The sequence below is a fragment of the Sapajus apella genome, unplaced genomic scaffold, assembly GCF_009761245.1.
Source record: "Sapajus apella isolate SASKATOON/1434 unplaced genomic scaffold, GSC_monkey_1.0 scaffold206, whole genome shotgun sequence".
Classification (NCBI taxonomy): Eukaryota; Metazoa; Chordata; class Mammalia; order Primates; family Cebidae; genus Sapajus; species Sapajus apella.
The window spans coordinates 383682-404433 of NW_022437146.1; the positions used below are offsets into that span (position 1 = coordinate 383682).

The 20752-nt window shown below is 42.7% G+C and overlaps 1 protein-coding gene across 3 annotated transcripts in view; it reads right to left on the minus strand.

Moving 5' to 3' along the window:
* RNF130 (ring finger protein 130) overlaps positions 1–20752 on the minus strand; it is a 173737-nt gene that overhangs the window by 47285 nt on the left and 105700 nt on the right. For 2 of the 3 annotated variants that reach the window (XM_032270237.1, XM_032270236.1), the window contains exons 4-6: positions 11168–11239; positions 9017–9099; positions 1662–1758 (exon numbers count right to left, since the gene is read on the minus strand). In XM_032270237.1, coding sequence (XP_032126128.1) covers positions 1662–1758; positions 9017–9099; positions 11168–11239 — 252 coding nt within the window. Of the gene's footprint in view, positions 1–1661; positions 1759–4660; positions 4900–9016; positions 9100–11167; positions 11240–20752 lie in introns of those variants that run through there. The other variant, XM_032270238.1, reaches the window with a different exon arrangement.

The window sequence follows — 20752 nt, forward strand, 5'->3', positions numbered from 1 at the left end:
GTGAGTTTGCTCCCTGGGAGACATCTGGCAATGCCTGGAGACATTTCTGACTATTGAGGCTGTGGTGCTGTGCTACTAGCATTTAGATGCTGCTGAACAGTCTACAACACACACGACAGCCCCCACAAGAAGGGATTATCCAGTCCATGGTGTCAGTAATGCCTGATACTTTGAGAAATCCCATGTTAAATTACATCACCACTGACATGATCTCTGGAGACAAAGGACAAATGGGGCATTACTGCCCAACTGTATAAACTGAAACTGTATTTGACAGTATATTTAAAATGAAATGACTTTGATCTTTGGGTTGTAAGCTAAAATGAGTAGTTCATCTGTTGTATTAAACTTTTTGTTCCATAAGGAGATTATTCTTTCATTATTTTTTGAGACCATAAACTACTTTATTTTCCTATAAAAAGCATAACCCTGCATACACATGCTTCTCTTAAGCAAGGACTAACCAAGGTCCTTGGTTAGTCAAGTCAGTGTTGACCTGGCACCTACCACAGCTGGTCTCTGGCATGCCTGGCAATGGCCCTGCCAAGCTGTGGTTGTCAACAGTTCTCCTTGGGCTTCAGTCACTGCTCGCCTTCTCTGCTTGCGACTTACCAACACCCAAGAGATCAAAGTCAAACTTCAGGGGGAAGAACATAAGCAATGACATAATTTTATATTATGCCAAGCACAGAGATTATGATTGGAACAGAGTCAACAGCATATATCCTACTTCTAAAAAAAGATACTGGAATGCAGAAAAATCATGTCCTTCTCTCCACCATCAGTTCCTCATCCCATACTCATCATCCAACAGAAGTACACTTTTAAAAGTGGACCATGCCAGGTGTGGTGACTCACACCTGTAATCCCAGCACTTTGGGAGGCTGAGGCAGGAGGATCACTTCAGGCCAGGAGTTTGAGACCAGCCTGAACAACATCTTGTCTCTTCAAAACATAAAAAAGTGGCCAAGTGTGGTGGCTCATGACTGTAATCCCAGCACTTTGGGATGTTGAGGTGGGTGGATCACTTGAAGTCAGGGGTTGCAGACCAGCCTGGCCAACATGGTGAAACCCTGTCTCTACTAAAAATTAGCCAGGGGTGGTAGCAGGTGCCTGTAATCCCAGGTACTTGGAGGTCTGAGGCAGAATTGCTTGAACCTGGGAGGCAGAGGATGCAGTGAGCCAAGATCGTGCCATTGTACTCTAGCCTGGGCAACAAGAGCCAAACTCCGTCTCAAAAAACAAACAAAACAAAAAAGTTAGCCAGGCATGGTGGTGTATGCCTGTGGTCCCACCTACTCAGAAGGATGAGGTGGGAGGACTACTTGAGCTCAGGAGTTCGAGGTTACAGTAACTATGACTGCACCACTGCACTCCAGCTTGGGCGACAGAGAGAAACCCTGTCTCTTAAATTAAAAAAAAAGAAAAAAAAAAACACTAGTACAGTTATTTGCCTCCTCTTCCAGTTCTCTGAGATGGGTTAGACTTCTTAGTAATCTGGAAAAAAGGCACTATTGGGCTTACAAGGTTACATGGCAAATACAGCCAGTGTTTTTTTGTGTGACTCAGTCATGCCTTCTATCACGCCGATTGTGTTATATTCTATTACACATACAAATAATAATACACAAAAGTGGTAACAAATGAAATAGGAAACATACCACAATTCCCAGGGCCTTCAATATATTAAGTTTGCACATAGGACAGGTACAATGTTCACTAAGCCAGGGATCCACACAGGATTTGTGGAAAACATGCCTATGAAATAATGGAGAGTTATGTCACAAATTACAAACTGAGAAACTATTAGGCCAAAATGGAAAGAAATTGAATTTTTAGTTAGTCTTTTTTTCACCCTTTCAGGACCTATTTTAAGCCCCAAGAGACAAATAATGGGAATTTATTAAAATATAACTTGCAGAAAATCTCCTGAACCCACTTCATATGTCAACAACACTGTGTAAGAAATGTTAAGTAGGATTTGGTTGTTTGGACTTTTTATTTGACCAAATTCCAAAAAAGACTAATGGGAACTTAGAAAACTTATTATGAATGAAAATAATCACACCTTACAAAACAGTTATGCTTTCTATAATAGCTAACATAGAAAAATGGAATTTCAAAAAGATATTAAATCATGGTTAAATGAAGAGTTCTCTGTATAGTTATTAATTGGTTTTATGGAACCCTGTCTGAATGTCATTTAAAACATCGTTTTTAAAAACTTCTAAGCAATTTATGTTGAATGTTTATAAAAGCTACAGGGAAGCTGGACCTATTTTAAGGGGTAAACTGTGCCTAGAATTAAGTAACACTTAGATGGCAATTTTTAGCTGAAATGTTTAAGGGGGAGGATGGGTAATTTTCTCACTTATTCAGGAAAAGAGAAAGTCACACCCTTGTGACTGGAAATTAAGTCACAGAGAGTTTTGCAGTCTTAAAAAAAAGGAACTTGTGCCCTTTGGAAGGGAGGAGAGATTGCAGGAGCTGCAGAAATTAGTTCTCAAGCTCTAGCACCCTGCTCAGCAGCTTTCTGAAGCTCTAGAGTCCCGGCCAAACAAATAGAAGGTGGGTGCCAGGACAGACGTTCAGGGCAGCTTTGGAAGAATAATCTGAGTTTAGGATAAATGAAATTTTTGAGAAAGATACCAAATTGAATCATGGTATATACCTTTACAACTTTGTCAGTTTGTAATTTAATTTATATCTGTTCAAAAATGTAGTTTTGATTTATAAACAGAGGTCTAGAGAACTCAGTTTTGAGATTCAGAACAAACATTCATGCTTACAACTTCAGCCTGAACAGTATACACACATGCCTGCCTATTACTGTTCGATGGCCTTATACTCATTTCTTTGGGGATAATAAGAGCAAAGATCTCGAAGAACAGATTTATCAATCTAGTCTTAAATTCGCAGACAATGAAATAACCGGAACCATCACCCCTGAAGGCACGGCATTTATTTAAACCTTAAAGCTTTTATTTAAGGGCTGGAAAGCCACCAATCCACAGGTGAGGCCCAAATATGTTCAGGACACCTAAGGCATTATGTCTTGTTCCTCGTAGCCTGTGTGTGGAGAGTTTCCTTACTACATACAAGATGTCCCCAGGGCCAGCCTGGACTTTCCAGCAAGGGTCAACTGCGCTATTGCTGGTTGCTGACCAACAAAGACCACAACAGGCTTCTTAACCATGTTGGGGGATACCAACTCCTTTAGAACTGATATAAATTACAGAATCTCACCCTAAAAAGTCATAGGGATGCTAATGCCTAGTATCTTGCATATGTTTTCAGGAGGGGTACAGACCTGTGTAGTGGGTTAGTGCTAGGGTGTGGGGTGGCTGGGAAGGTGCTGCAGGTCAGGCCTATGCAGGGTGGACGATGGGACTTGGCTGGCTGACAGGTAATGGAAGAGATACAGTGCCATGACCTCTGATCAGGGCTCCAGAGGAGTGGGAGGTACCCAGATGGGGTTTGGGGGTGGCCAGGATTGCTGAGCTGGTGGAGATGTGGTAAAGCCACAGCAGCCGCCTGGAGTGGACGAAGGTATGGCTCTGGTGCTCCCCACTGGGGCCAGTTTTTGCTTTTCCCTTTTCTTACTGTGCTGTCTTTCTTTTCTCTTACTATTCAGAAAGAACCAAATGGTATAATCTTCGTATTTCATTTTTAAAGCTGCACGAGTTTTGTGTTCTCTGTTTCTTTAACCTGAAATTAGTTATAAATACGTTCTTGAGTAACTGTTTCCTTCTAGGATTATCGATATTAAAAGAAGTGCCTACCCCTCTGTTTTACTAAACAATCACAATTTCTCCTCTAGGCTGTGGGGTACTATGAAGAAAAACATGAAAGACCAACTGGTTCTCTGGTGACAAATTTAGAAAACTTCCCTTCCTTAGCTAACTCAAAATCTGAAATATTTTTGGTTTTTTTTAAAAAACTTCCTTTAGTCTGTGCAACTTACCCAGAGATCTTCAGTCTCAAATTCCCACAGCACATCCCTGGCTTCCACAAAGCTAGGTGGCTGTTCTCTTCACCCACGGCCCTCCTCTCCTTCCTGTCTCTTCTATGATCTCCGTGGGCAGCTGCCCTGAACATGGTACCTTTTTTCCCTCATCACCCATTCTCTAACCCTCCTGCTGGTCTCCTCAGTGCAACTGTCACAAAACTCCCTGTGGCCTTTCCTTCCCTTCTAGGCTAAGTTCTGCTACAACACTCTGGTGCTCGGCAGACCACTTTTGCAGTGTAGCAATCTCAGCCAAGGACTGGGTCAGGAGCACCTATTTACCTTGGGAGGTATTTGGAGCAGTCAATGCAACACAGCGTGTGGAGGGACCACTAAGAGAAGTGCCAAGGCTGAGCACATGCAGGGTCATCACATGGGCAAAGCAGCCCCACTGATTGGCCACACTCCCGTACACCTACCCATGCTTGCCCTCACTATGGCTGTGGGCTCTCACTATGGAAGGTGCTCCATGGACACCCAGACGGCCTCAGAAAGAGGCACCTGGGAAAAGTGGGGCCCTGAAAAGTAGTTCCCCACTCACGTGATAAAAACACATGTAAATGCAGAACAGACCCCACCACACACAAGGTGGTGGTGTACCGGGATGGAAAGCAGGTGACGTGTGGACAGTGAAACATGAAAAGCACAAGCATACCGAGCTTCAACAAAGTCCTTTATTCCTATGAGAAATACTTTCGGATACAGAATGAGAAACAAATAGAACATGAAAGGAACAAACCCAGCAATACTGAAATTCAGCACCTTCCCCTTTCCTATGTCCCACACATGCCATAAACTAGAGTGAGCAGAAGAGCGCTGGGAGAGGGAGAGGCCTCTATATTGAAGGTGAGTTGCTCTCACAGCTCTGCAGCCTCTTGGTGCCGTGTAAGAACCTGGCAAATATAAAAGGATGCAGGATTATTAAAGGTCTGAGACAAGAACTCTCTTCTGCTAGCTGGGGCTGGCAGCAGTCACTGTCTCTACAGGCCTTCGGCTGCAGTGAAGCCTCAGACACCTGCAGTGGCTGGCCACCTGTTTTAGCTCCCAAAGTGGCATCGAAACATGCGTTCATTCACACTGCAGCACTTCATTTCTGAAAAAATACTTCTAACTACTAAAAACTCCTATGGCTAACCTTGAACTAAGAGGTCTAAATAAGACGAGGTGACAGTTCCTCAGTTTCTAAGACCTGCTGGCTAACATCCAAAGGTGAATCAGCTGTGATCACTGAGCCGAGGAGGAGGCCCCACTGCCATGCTAACTGCCATCTGTCCACAGTAAATACAATAAATGGTGCGACAGAAGAGGAAAAGAAAAGGTCATGTGGCAAGAAGCCGGCAATCCATGAGAGTCTTGACAGCTCTGGATAGAGAGTCCTAGCTGAGCTTGTGAACTGTTAAGGAAAGACGGACATGAAGGTATCTGGGCCCATCTTCCTCCCTCACGGAGGGAAGAGACAGTGGGCAGGTAAGACAGGAGAGGCTGTGGGGCGCTACTCGGAGGGTGATGGCTTTGAAAGAGTTTTAAAAACCGGACTAGGAAATGCGAGTGTGACGAGATGCCGGCGAGTGGAGACTAAAAGAACACTGAAGGAAGCAGCCAGCCAACAGAACAAGGCCCTGAGGAAGGGAGAGAGCAGGCACACAGTGGTGCAGGAAGGAGCAGCACAGACCACAGCAGACGGCCTCTCCAGCCTGAAGGCCCAGGTCAGCACAGGGAGGGAATTCCACCCATTGCTTCCTCTTGGAAGTCATGGTGAAGTGGTCCTCTGAGAGTGAAGAATAAGGGTGTGAGTTAAGGTGCCAAAGGAGAGTGAACACACTTGCAGGTGCTGCTGTGATGAATGCAGAGGGCCAGCCAGGCAAAAGCAGGGCTCTGGGCAGTGGCAGACCCGGTGGCGAGGCTGTCTGCCAAGCCTGTTCAGAGTCCCGTGAGAAGACGGTGAGGGAGCAGAACTGCTTAGCAACATGAGGTACAGAAAGCCTTAACAGGCAACACCAACACTGGGGTTCAATGACAATAGGGGCGAGGAGGCATCCCAAGGCAGAAGAAATTCTGTAAGTGGCAGCTTGGTGAGAGGGAAGGCACAGCTGTGTGGGTGGCATCTGCTGGGAAGAGGCTTGAAGAGCCATGCATAGCCATCCTCAGCTCAGATGGTGCTCATCTGGAGGCAGTTTTGGTTGTCACACTGTGTGTGGGTGGGTGCTACTGACACCTAGTGGATAGAGGCCAAGGACACTGCAATGCTCAGTGACCTGGTCCCAAATGTCAACAGTGCCAAGGCTGAGAAACACTGCTCTAGGTTAAAGACTGTCACGAGTACTGCTTGATATGTAAAGTTAATTTTTACTACACCTGATAATTGCACTCTACATGGCAGTGAGATGGGGCGCTGTGCTGAGCAGGCTGTGCAGTGCAGTCTAGGGAAAGCCACAGCTTGGTGACACATGGGGGTGGAACAAACAGCTGCTCAGTTCCACAGTAACAGGGAAAACTCTACACTCAGCCAGGGGAGTGGGCACGGTTAGTAACACAATGACCTAGTACTGAAAGACAACCGAGTAACAGTATCATAGAGGGTGCAACGAAATTCCGTGAAGTGTGGCCAAAATTCTAATATTCACAAGCAGACCACAAACACAAACCATTTCTATGGTGGCAGGTGCAGCAGTAGAAATGATTCAGATCAACCATGGCCTGGACTCTTGGTGAAGGGCATGGCCTCGCGCATCAGAATCAGGCAGGAACTTATTCAAGTGCATATGCCTGGACTCCACTCAGGATGTTTCTGAAAGCTCCTCCACTGACTCTGATGCAGACAGGTTTGGAAAGCACTGAATTAAATTTTAAAAAGAGGGCCAGACATGGAGCTCACGCCTGTGATCCCAGCACTTTAGGAGGCTAGGGTGGGAGGATTACTTGAAGCCAGGAGTTCAGAGAAGCCTGGACAAAACAGTGATACCCCAACTCTAAAAAAAAAAAAAATTATACAAAAGGAAAAAGATAAGTCTGAATTAAACTGTGGAAAAGTCAACACTGAAAGGATGAAGATAATGGGAGTAAGCACCCAGAATAACCTACTTTAGGCCAAGCCTCCCTTAAGGAAGACCCCCCTCATTTTAGTAATACCCATGAATGGGTTTAGAAGTCCTTATTCTTAGGTACCATGTGGTTCTGGAGGATCCTGGGCTGAAACAGCAAGATGGAATTTGGAGAGACTTGGCTTCTCCTGGTCATTCCCGTGTGGAAGCAGGTGAGTGTGCTTATGCCTCCCCTCTGTCCCGCTGGCTCTTCTCCTGATTTGCACTTGCATGTATATTTCCTTTAGCCTCATGTTTAGATCATAAATGACTGCACGTGAAGGAAGACCGGCTGTTACATAGTTTAATTTTCTACAGGACAGCTTACATTTAGTTTTATAGATTTTCATTTACATGTAAACTAGAATGACTTAACTTCCAGATTCTTGGATTTCTGTCTCAGTACATGTAATTCTTCAGTTTGATTAAAAAAAAAACAAACACAAAACCTATCCTCCTAGACTCAAAATAGATTACTTTGTAAGTAAAATAAGACCAGTAGGCTCATGAAGATAACAACTCACAATTATTCGATTAATTCACACGCTCCATATTATAAGGCTGAAGTTGTGTGGATATCTTTTAAAGAGAAGGGAGAAGGAAGAGGGAAACTCCTTGGTTTTAGCCTTCCTGGCAGGTGATTTCCTATTTATCCAATTGACATTCAGAACAGTGTATCTTAAAGTTTCATACTCCCTAGCTTTAGAGGAGCCATGGTAGAAACCAACAGCCATTTCCAGAGCACCTAGGCACAGGCAAATTCTCTCCTCATGGAGGGAGGCTTGGGTCCTATGTAGGGAGCACCATATTAAAGGCAGTCCTTGTCACAGCTCTGCCATTTCTGAATTCTGCGACCCTGGAACCTGCCATTGCTTCAGCATTTTTCACTCTACAATGGGGAAAAAACACCTTAGGACTGCTAGGAGAATTATAGGAGACAGTGAGTATAGTCTGCTCAGAGCAGAGCACTTGAACCACAGCAGGCATGAAGTAGGTATCAATCCTCTCGACTCTGCATAATCTGGGTTTAGAAAAAAGATTTAATCCAAGTCCCTGGAGCTCTTGTACCCAGAGCCAGGTGAGCTTGATGAAGTCTCACTGGAGGACCTAGTGATGTAGTCTGATTTAAGATGGACAGGAACAGGAGCTGTTTTTGAAACCCACAGAAATCACAAAACAATGCTGAGCAGAGTGGCTCACGTCTGTGATCCTAGCACTTTGGGAGGACAAGGCAAGAGGACTGCTTGAGCCCAGGAATTCACGTCCAGCTGTGGGCAACATAGCGAGAATCCCATCTTTAAAGAAAATGGGCCGGGTGCGGTGGCTCAAGCCTGTAATTCCAGCACTTTGGGAGGCTGAGGCGGGAGGATCACCTGAGGTCAGGAGTTTGAGACCAGCCTGGCCACCATGGTGAAACCGTCTCTACTAAAAATACAAAAATTAGCTGGGTATGGTGGTGGCCACCTGTAATCCCAGCTACTCATCGGGAGACTGAGGCAGAAGAATTGCTTGAGCCTGGGAGGCGGAGGTTGCAGTGAGCTGATATCGTGCCACTACACTCCAGTCTGGGCAACAGAGTGAGACTCCATCTCAAAAAAAAAAAAAAAAAAAAAAAAGAAACAAACATAAGATAAATGAAACCACAGAACAAGAATTCTCGACCTCAACACTCCTAGGCTGTGTCTGGGGAGTCTGGAGGCCACATGCCACGTGGCATACTGGCTACACCTAGGAAGGCTGTGCAGCCTGCACCTGCTGAGTAGCACCACGCCCTGCTGGCCTCAGCCCAATGGCCAGCAATGCACAGTGGGCTTGGCCTCCAGAAAGTCATGGGGTGGGTGGCGCTCAAAAGCAAGGGAGATGCCCACTTTGAAAACGGGGCATACAAAGCACATTATCATTCTTTTCCAAACAAATGAAGTTAACATACTTGCAGGGGAGAATTCGGACGACATCATTCTGCTTATAGCTCTCTATGCAGACTGCACAATGATCAAAGTCTGGATCAGTTTCCTAAAATGAAAAGTACAGAAGCAAAAGTCACATGATGTAAGTATATAAATGGTGGGGATGCAATTCAGCTTTGAATTTTTCTGTGGCTACTATGGTCATCAAGTGTTATAAAGTGAAAATGATTACAATTAATTTCGTATGTTTTTGTTTGCCTAACTGTATTGGCCCAAATTATGTCTAAGCCAGTCTATTCTGTTTTTAAAATTATAGTAATCTATATTTTGTTATATCTTACAAAAATTAAGTCGGAATTCTAATTTTTTCAAGGTTAGAATTTTTCAAGGTGAGAATCAGATTGGACCATCATGATCTCCCCATTCCTTGGTCCCCCTGTATTACTTATTAGTCTGAAGAGGTTTCACTGCTATATTTGACACAGTCTGGAAGCTCACCAGGATGCTCACTTAAACACACAGCTAAGTACAGGCAGGAAAGATGGTGAGTCAAGTCCCAGCAGACTGCTGTGACTTGGTCACAAGAACACGGGCTGTGAATCTGGTCACAGATTTGGGATGGAGAAGAGTCACTGGCTCAATTCAATACTGGGTCTTTATTAAGAGTGAGAAAGAGTCAGCCAGGTATTTAGACACCAGATTAATTGATTTCCTTCCTCCTAGGACTAAGAAGGAGTTTTGCCTAAGTTGTCATAAAATAAAACATGCCAAGAACCTAAGCCAGGAAAACAGACTATTTGCCATGTCATTGTCACTTGGACTGAAACTCAGTGGACAACTCTTGGCAGGTCTAGGAGGTACAAACTAAGATGAATTGGTTTTAATAATTAAAGGACATAATTGTGCTGGCCTGGGATACAAAGTAAGATGGGTAGGTTAAACCTGCTCCAGGGAATTTCAAACTAATGTGGCAGCTGAGGTTACCAGGCAAAGAAAGCATTTACACTGTTACACTGGTTACCATTTCTCTGCCACTGAAGTACAAGCTGTTTTGATGCTGCTTATATTTTCTTAAGTGATTTTCCCCCTTTTCTCTTTCCTTGGTGTACAATAAAGTTCATTAAGAGTGTCTTCACCTTCTGAAGCAGTTTCAAAGGCAACTATATATGGTGGTATCACAGCAATGGGAATCAAATGGATAAAGTCCAAGAAACTGGTAAAACTCAGGAAGACAGAGAATCATCTGAAATTCTCCTTCCAGACACAACTCTGTGCTTAAGTATTAGAATTGGGTGTGGGGCAGGAGACAGTTTGAGTTTTATGACTTTTGAGATGCCATTTTCCCATTCTAGATAACCTGAGTACCCTAAATGTAGGGGCAGCACTAAGGTGCAACTGTGTCCTAGGGGAGAAGCAGGGCTCTATCATAACTAGAGCTCTGAGCGGAGGATGTCGTTAGAGGTCTCCGCCACAGCATCTTGACACTGCCTCTCTCCCTTGGTCCTCTAAGCCACCAGGGATAACCCTAACACACTTTGCTCTTCTGTTGAACTGCTCAACCCATTATAGAGAGAGCACCTTGTTAGGTAAAACTCCCTAGAAATGCAGGTCTTCAATTCTCTGTGTAACTAGTAAAAAAACAAAACAAAAAAGACACAGCAAAGTCCTAGGAAGTATAAGAAAAAAACACACATCTTGGGCTTTTTAACGCACAAACGGTCACACTATAATTCTCTGAAAATGTATGCTAGGTTTTAGCAGAAGAAAACTCTTGTAGGAAAACACAGCTAGAGTTACTGCAAGAAAGTAGTTTAAAATAAAGCATTAGGTAGTATAGTTTGAGAAAATCTAACAAACGAAATGCAAACAATTAGGGTGTGTCCTCTTCCACCAAAGAAAAACAAAACTACTTGATGATTTTACAATGTTGAAGTTATTTCAGTACTGAACCTTGTCACCTTTTTTCACTGTCCTGATGAAACTATCTGATGATTTTACAGTGCTGAAGTTATTTCAGTACTGAACCTTGTCAACCTTTTCACTGTCCTGGTGAAACTATCTGATGATTTTATAGTGCTGAAGTTATTTCGGTACTGTACTTTCTCACCCATTTTCACTGTTCTGGTGAAACCATCTGATGATTTTACAGTGCTAAAGTTATTTCGGTACTGTACCTTGTCACCCTTTTTCACTGTTCTCGTTGTCAATTTACTGATGGCTTTCTTGGCTGCATCTCCAAGACGACGCTATGAAAATTGCAAATAAAAACAGATATTAAATGTAAGATCTCTGAATGATGTTATTTTTAAGCAATTAAAAGTATAAAGTCTCTAATTTACTACATCCCTCTCCATGTCCTACATAAGAGGATAATTAAAAAATAAAAATAAAAATAAACTGATGGCTGCAGCAGATTCAGCATTCCGGTGGAATAATAAGTGTTAGAGCACCTTGTTAAGTCAAATTCCCTAGAAATATAGGTCTTCAATTCTCCCGCAGTAAAAAAGTGAGGTGTCATAATTACTACATTTTGTGTTGAATAAATATCTGAAATATCACATTATCAAAACCTACTTCTTGTACACTCCAGAGCTACTCCTGCTGCTCTAGTGACTTTTGGATTCTGCTCAAGGAGTCATCACCATTAGGTGTGTAAATGCTGTCTTAGTACAGGGAACCCTTGATTGCTCCTCGAAATTGCTTATCACATCATCAAGTGTAAAGAGAAGGAATGTGTCAAAGCTCCACTTCTGGCTCTGTTATACTATCCTCTGTAATCCTAGGAGATACCTTTATCTTCCAGGGTTGAGCTATTTTCCTTATCTCTAAGGGTGAGGTAAGAGAATCTCCAAGGCTGGATTTATACAACATTCTTCCAGATATTGCTAGGCAATATCCACCGCTTGGCACCAACAACCTGAAGATGAAGAGGTGGTGGATCCCTACCCTTGAAAAGCTCACTGAACTGCGAACAGTTCCAATTATGGTATACCCTTGAGCACGCCCCAGGCAGGGTGGAAGCGCAGAGGAGGTGACTAGGAGGGGCGGGGTGAGACGGGGAGGAACATCAGGGAAGGTCTTGAGGAGTCAAGGTCTAGGAAACTGGAGTAGGAAAGGTGTAGGGTTAGGAAGGGGTTCCAGGCAAAGGAATAATCTAATAAAGACAAGTTGGTGTAAAGCACAGGTATGTGAAGAAAATTAAGGTGAGCATCTGCTTTCCTGTTCAAATTAGAAAGCTTTGTGAATCAAAGGGCCCTAGGAACATTCACACTGGGACGAGGGGCACAAACTGAGACTGTGTCAGGCACACTGGGGAGACCGTCACTCTAGACACAACCAGGCCCTACACTGTGGGAAAAGGCAGATGCTGCTCCTGACAGAGCAAGGTGGGGACCAAAACAACAGAGACCCATAGAATGTTAAAGACCCATAGAAAATATAAAAAAAAAAAATTAGGGGAAAGTTTTAAACACACAAAAGAACAGAGAATAATTTAATAAAGCCTTCCAGATGTGCATGGTAGCTCACACATGTAATCCCAGCACTTTGGGAGGCCAAGGCGGGCAGATCACAAGGTCAGGAGTTCAAAACCAGCCTGGCCAATATGGTGAAACTCCATCTCTACTACAAATACAAAAATTAGCTGGGTGTGGTGGTGTGCACCTGTAATCCCAGCTACTCTGGAGGCTAAAGCAGAAGAATCACTTGAACCTGGAGGCTGCAGTTGTAGTGAGCCAAGATCACACCACTGCACTCTAGCCTGGGCAACAGGGCAACACTCTGTCAACTCTAATAGATACAGGCTTTTGTTAGACGCCATTATCTTTCCTAACGAAAGTAACAACGATTAATCAACATTATCCAATACTCACTCTATACTACAATTTCCCTGGTCTACAGAATGTCTTTCAGTAGCTGGCTTGTTTGAATCAAGATACAAAATCCATACACCGCGTTTGGCTGCTCTGCCTTTTAAGTCTCTTTTAATCTGTGAGTCCCCTCTATCACACTGTATTTTAAACAGCCTTATGGAGATATAATTGACTTAAAATAGACTGCAGGTATTTAAAATCTATGCCTTGACATATATTTAAAGTTACAGCCTGAAGTTGCATACGGAGTCTACATTTTTGTTTTCATGACCCATGAAAACCTAACAACAATTAAGACAGTGTTATCTATCACATCCCCAAACTTCTTTGTGACCCTTCCCAATTCCTTCCTCCCAACACCCCATCCCTCCATGACCTACTTTTTGGTACAACAGTTTGCAATTTCAGGAGTCTTAAATAAATGGAAAAGATACAGTATGTACTACTGTGTGTATGGTTTCTTTCACACAGCATAATTACCTTGAGGTTGGTGCACGTTTCAATAGTTAACTCCTTTCTAATGTTATCTAGTATCCCACTGAAGAGATGGCCCACAATATCCTCACACACGTTGATGGGACATTTGCATTGTGGTCCAGTTTTTGGCTGTACTGAAAAGCTGACAACATTCTTTTTTTTTTTTTTTTTTTTTTTTTTTGAGAGGGAGTTTCACTCATGTTACCCAGGCTGGAGTGCAATGGCGCGATCTCGGCTCACCGCAACCTCCGCCTCCTGGGTTCAGGCAATTCTCCTGCCTCAGCCTCCTGAGGAGCTGGGATTACAGGCACACGCCACCATGCACAGCTAATTTTTTGTATTTTTAGTAGAGATGGGGTTTCACCATGTTGACATGGATGGTCTTGATCTCTTGACCTCGTGATCCACCCGCCTCGGCCTCCCAAAGTGCTGGGATTACAGGCTTGAGCCACCGCGCCTGGCCTGACAACATTCTTTAGTTGCATGAAGACTGTACAATTCTTTGCATGGACATATGCTTTTTTCCTGAGGTAAATACTACAAGTAGAAAGATGGGCTCACCTGATAGGTGTCTGACTTTTATTTAAGAGACTGCCAAAGTGTTTTCCAAACTGAGCACAGTATTTTACATTTGCACCAGTAATACATGTAAATTATAGCCCCTCCATATTCTCACCAACACTTGGTATAGCGAGTTTTTGTGGGTTTTCTTGAGACAAGGTTGCTCTGTTGCCCAGATTCGATTACAGTGGTGCAAACACGGCTCACTGCAACCTCCATCTCTGGGGCTCACTCAAGTGATTCTCCTGCTTGAGCCTCTTGAAGAGCAGGAGCTACAGGGGTGTACAACCACGTCCAGCAAATTTTTTTATTTTTCTAGAGACGAGGTCTCACTATGTTGCCCAGGCTAGTCTCAAACTACTGGGCTCTAGCGATCCTCTTGCTTTGGCTTCCCAAAATGCTGAGATTATAGTTGTGAGCCACGGCACCCAGCCTCCTTATAGTTTTAATTTGCATTTCCCTATTGTAATGATGTTGACCATCTTTTTATGTACTTATCGGCCATATGTACATTGTCTCTGGTGAAGTTTCCGTTCATGCCTTTTGCCTGTATTTCTGAGTTGTTTTCTATTATTGACTTTTGAGAGTGCGCTACATATTCTAGATAAAAATCCTTTTGCATGTATTTTCCCTCACTTCATGGGAGTTTTTAATTTTGGTGAAGTCAATTAATCAGTTTTTCATGGGTAGAATGTGCTCTAGTGTCATATTAAGGAATCTTTGCCCATTTCAAGGTTACAAAGACTTCCCCCTATTTTCTCTTCTAGAAGTTTTATAGTTTTATACTTTGTATTTAGGGTTCTGACTCATTTGTATATACTGTCAGGCATAAAGTTTTTTTTTTTGGTTTTTTTTTTTTTTGTTTTGCTTATGGACAAACAATTGGTCTGGAATCATTTTTGAAAAGTTTGTCCATTCTCCACAGAATTACCTTTCTAAATCTGTCAAAATTCAGTTGTCCATAAATGTGTGGGTCTACGTGTGGATGCTACTGTACCATGCATCTATTTGTTTACCATTAAGCAAATACAAACTGTCCTGATTTCTGAGGCTTTATAAAGAAAAGTCCATAATCAGGTGGTATTAACCATCCCAAATTACCTTTCTATTCTAATATCCCTGTAGTTTTTCTTGATATTTTGCATTCCCAAATGAACTTTAGGATCAGCTTGTCCATTTCTATGATAGAAGACATTGGGGATTTACAATGACATTGTGCTGAATGTATATATCCACTTGGGGAGAACTAGTATCTTAACAACATTAAGTCTTCCACTCAACTCTGTGTATGTGTCTCTCTACTTCCTTAGTTCTTGATTAATTTCTCTCAGCAATAGTTTATAGTTTTCATTATATAGGGTGTATTGCATATTCTGTCCGATTTATTAAGAATTTCATATTTGTTGATGCTATGGGAAATGGGATTTCTTCAAATTTAATTTTCTTAGAGATGGGGTCTTGTTATGCTGCCTAGGCTGGATTCAAACTCCTGGTTTCAAATAATCTTCCTAACTCAGTCTCACAAGTAGCTGGGACTACAGGTGTGCACCATCTGCTTGATGAAAATGCATTTTTTAAAACAAATTCAACTCTTATTCATTACTTGTATATAAAAATAAAATGCTTTTTCTTGAGACGGAGTCTTGCTCTGTCTCCAGGCTGGAGTGCAGCGATGTAATCTTAGCTCACTGCAACCTCCATCTCCCAGGTTCAAGTGATTTTCCTACCTTGGCCTTCTGAGTAGCTGAGACTACAGGTGTGGGCCACCACGCTCAGCTAATTTTTGTATTTTTTTTTTTTTTTTAGTAGAGACGGGGTTTCGCCATGTTGGCCAGGATGGTTTCTATCTCTTGACCTTGTGATCTACCCGCCTCGGCCTCCCAAAGTGCTGGGATTACAGGAGTGAGCCACTGTGCCTGGCCAAATTAATTCTTTTATATTGATCTTGTATAATGGAACCTTGTTAAATCTATGTTTGGTATTTTTCATAGGCTCCAACATAGTTTCTACATGAAATTTCTACAGAAAATAATGTTGTCTGTAAATGAAGACAGTTTACTGCTACATTTCCACAATGGATGCCTTTTACTTATTTTCCTTTTTACTTACTGTGCTGGCTAGAATCTAAAGAACATAGAAAAAGAAGTGATAAGACACATTCTTCTCTTGTTCCTAATGTTAGAAAAAATAATTTAGTCATTCACCATTAAATATAATGGTAGTTCTCAGTTTTTCATAGATGCCCCTAATAGTTTGAGGGAAGTTTAAAAATCAGGAATAGATGTTGGACTTTGGCAAATATTTTTTCTCCATCTATTGAGATCATGTAGTTTTAACTTTTAAAGCTTGCTAATATGGTAATAACATGTTAATTTTTGAATGTTAAATCAACCTTACATTCCTGGAATAAATACCACCTAGTCATGATAAATTTATACTTTATATATACTGTTGAATATAATTTGCTAAATTTTTGTTCAGAATTTTTACATCTATGTTCAAGAGGAATTCTGGTCTGTAGTTTTGTTTTATAGTATTTTCAGTCTAGTTTTAGTATTATGAATGATGCTGATGCCATTACAATGAAATTGGAGGTATTCCTGCCTTTTCCATTTTCTGTATCTGTTAAGCATTTGAAAGCAAATTCTGAAATGCTCAAAAGTCTGAAACATTTTCAGTGCCAATGTGACACTCAATGAAAATACTCATTGGAGCATTTTGAATTTCAGAATTTTGGATTTGGCATCATCAAACAGTAAGTATAATGCAAATATTCCAGAATCTGAAAAACTTCTGGTCCCAAGCATTTTGGATAAAGGGTACTCAACCTATAGTTTGATATTGTTATCACAGTTGCCCCTTGAACAACACGGAAACACTCATCTTCATCAAGTAATTTCCTATTAATTACTCTGGTGTGGTATCTATTTCCTCTTGAATTTCTCCAACATCTCTATCTGGAAACCCTTTCAACCACAACTTTTTTTTTCCCCCATATCCACAATCTCTTTCATGATTTCCTTGACTGGCTCTATCATAAATCCTGTGAAATCATGTACAACATCTCGACATGGTTTTCTCCCACAGAAGTATTTTGTTTAGAGTTTCATGGCATTTCCTATAATAACAACGACATCTTCAACGGTGGGATCTTTCCAGACTTTGATGTTTTATCTGGATTCTATTCTATAGCATTAAATGCTTTAAGTAGCATACTGTGTGTAGTAAGCCATAAGGGTCCTTACGACCCCCTGCCCTAGAGTCTGAAATAGAGGCACGTGTGGGGTCAAGAAGACCACTCTGAAGCCTTCAGTATTGAATTCATGGGGCTCTCGGTGGCCAGGGGCATTAGCCAATATCAAAAAAACATTCAAAGACAGTCCTACCCTAGCAAGGTACTTCCTAATTTCAGGGACAAAAGCACTGATACAACGAATTCAGAAAGTTTCCACTATTTAATCCTCTCCGTTTTGCAATGAAAAACTGGCAAATGGTATGTATAATTTCCTTCTAGGATACTGGTCTTGATCCCCACCCAAGGTGGCCGTTTAGGAACAGCTCGGAGTTGCAGCTACCAGTGAAAGCGCAGAGGGTGAGTGGAAGCCGCATTTTTATTGCCTATGGACCAGGAGATTCCCAGGTGGAGGAGCCCCACAGGTTGCCATTGTGGCTGTTTTGGCTGGCACGGTTCTTTTGGTTGGTGCGGCTGCTGTGCCCCACGCGGCTGCTTTGTCCCAGCCGGCGGTTCTCCATACAAAATACACTGGTCCGGGGACCCTACTAACTGGTGATAAGAGCCCCAGGAAGTCACCCATTCATCTGATTAAAGAGGGGTCTGAACAGGGAGCCAGGCCAGGAGATTCCTGGGCAAAAACAAGAGCCACAAATCCTCACGCAGCGGTTTAAGCTGGCACAGTGAGTCGCTGCACGGGAAAACACAAAGATCTCGGCACCTTTTCAACAGGCTACTGGAACACCTGGGATAGAGTCGAAAGGCTCTAAGGCAGGGAGCCAGGTGATCAGGCTCAGCTGGCCCCACCCCCACAAAAGAACAGCAATCAGAAACTCTCTGGATTGAGAGTTTCACAGCAAGTGCAGCTGAACCCAGGACGGTCCAGCTCTGTGGGAGAAGGGCTTCCGCCATTACTGAGGCACTCCACCACTACAGAGGTAGTCCGCCATTGCTGAGGCAGCCTGCCGTTGCCGAGGCAACCCGCCGTTGCCGAGGCAACCTGCCATTACAGAGAGAGTCCGCCAATACTGAGGCAGGCCACCATTGCCGAGGCAGTTCTGACTACACCCATATAAACAGGACTGCAGGGGAGTTCACAAGGCAGCTGGGCGGAGCCGACAGCAGCTCACCAAAGCCTCTGCAGGCAGATAGTGACTAGGCTGCCTCCTTGCTGGGCAGGGCGGCCCTGAAAAAAAAAGAGGCAGCAGCACAACAGAAACTCTTAAATAAAGCCCTAACTCCCTGGGACAGAGCACCTGGGAACAAAAAGCGGTTTATGAGTTCTGCTGCAGCAGACCTAAACATATTTGCCCAGCAGCTCTGAATGAACAGAGCTCACACCTCAGCACTTGAGCTCCTATAAAGGACAGACTGTCTCCTCCAGCAGCTCCCTGACCCCTGTATATCCAAAGAGTCACCTCATAAAGGAGAGATCAGGCTGACATTTGGCGGGTATCCTTCTGGGACAAACATAGCAGAGGAAGAAACTGGTAGCAATCCTTACTGTTCTGCAGCTGCTGCAGGTGATCCACAGGCAAGCAGGGCCTGGAGTGGACCTCAGCAGTCCTATGGCAGAGGGGCCAGGCTGTTAGAAGGAAAACTAAGAAACAGAAATAACTTCATTATCAACAAACAGAACGTCCACTCAGAGACCCAATCTGAAAGTCAGCAACTACAAAGACGACAGGTGGATAAATCCATAAAGATGGGAAGAAACCAGTGCAAAAAGGATGAAAACACCCGAAACGAGAACACCTCTCCTCCTACAAGGGATCACAACTCCTCAGCATCAAGGGAACAAGGCTGGATGGAGGATGAGCGTGATGAAATGACTGAATCAGGCTTCAGAAGGTGCATAGTAAGAAAATTCTGTCAGCTAAAAGAACATGTTCTAACCCAATGCAAAGAAACTAAGAACCTTGAAAAAAGGTATGACAAAATGCTAATGAGAATGGACAACTTAGAAAGGAATATAAGTGAATTGATGAAGCTGAAAACATAATACGAGAACTTTGCAAAGCATGCAGAAGTTTCAACAGCCAAATTGACCAAGCAGAAGAAAGGATATCAGAGGTCGAAGATCAACTCAATGAAATAAAACGAGAAGGCATGATTAGAGAAAAAAGGGGAAAAAGGAAAGAACAAAGTCTCCAAGAAATGTGGGACTATGTGAATAGACCTCATCTATGTTTGATAGGTGTACCGGAATGCGACTAAGAGAATGAATCCAAGCTGGAAAATACGCTTCAGTATATTATTCAGGAAAACTTCCCCAACCTAGCAAGGCAGGCCAATACTCAAGTCCAGGAAATATAGAGAACACCACAAAGATATTCTTCACAAAGAGCAACCCCAAGGCACATAATCGTCAGATTCACCAGGGTTGAAATGAAGGAGAAAATGCTAAGGGCAGCCAGAGAAAGGTTGGGCTACACACAAAGGGAAGCCCATCAGACTCACAACAGATCTCTCAGCAGAAACCCTACAAGCCAGAAGAGAGTGGGGGCCAATATTCAACATCCTTAAAGAAATGAACTTTCAACCCAGAATTACATATCCAGCCAAACTAGGCTTCATAAGTGAAGGACAAATAAAATCCTTTGCGAACAAGCAAATACTCAGAGATTTCATCACCACCAGGCCTGCTTTACAGGAGCTCCTGAAAGAGACTCTACACATGGAAAAGAACAACCAGTACCAGCCACTCCAAAAGCATACCAAATGGTAAAGAGCATCAACACACTGAAGAATCTGCATCAACTACTGGGGAAAACAGCCAGCTAGCACCAAAATGGCAGTATCAAATTCACACATAACAATATTAATCCTAAATGTAAATGGACTAAATGCCCCAATCAAAAGACACAGACTGGCAAATTGGATAAAAAGCCAAAACCCATCGGTGTGCTGTATCCAGGAAACCCATCTCACATGCAAGGATACACAAAGGCTCAAAATAAAGGGATGGAGGAAGGTTTACCAAGCAAATGGAGAGCAAAAAAAAGCAGGAGTTGCAATTCTCATCTCTGATAAAATAAACTTTAAAGCAACAAAGATCAAAAGATACAAAGAAGGACATTACATAATGGTAAAAGGATCAATGCACCAAGAAGAGTTAATGATCCTAAATATATACGCACCCAATACAGGAGCACCCATATATATAAGGCAAGTTCTTAATGACCTACAAAGAGACTTAGACTCCCACACAATAATAGTGGGAGAGTTTAACACCCCATTGTCAATATTAGACAGATCAACCAGACAGAAAATTAAACAAGGATATCCAGGACTTGAACTCAGACCTGGAACAAGCAAACCTAATAGACATTTACAGAACTCTCCACCCCAAATACACAGAATATACATTCTACTCAGCACCACATCACACGTACTCTAAAATTGACCACATAATTGGAAGTAAATCACTCCTCAGCAAATGCAAAAGAACGGAAATTATAACAAACAATCTCTCAGACCACAGTGCAATCAAGTTAGAACTCAGAATTCAAAAACTAAATCAGAACCATATAGCTTCATGGAAACTGAACAACTTGCTCTTGAATGTTGACTGGATAAACAATGAAATGAAGGCAGAAATAAAGATGTTCTTTGAA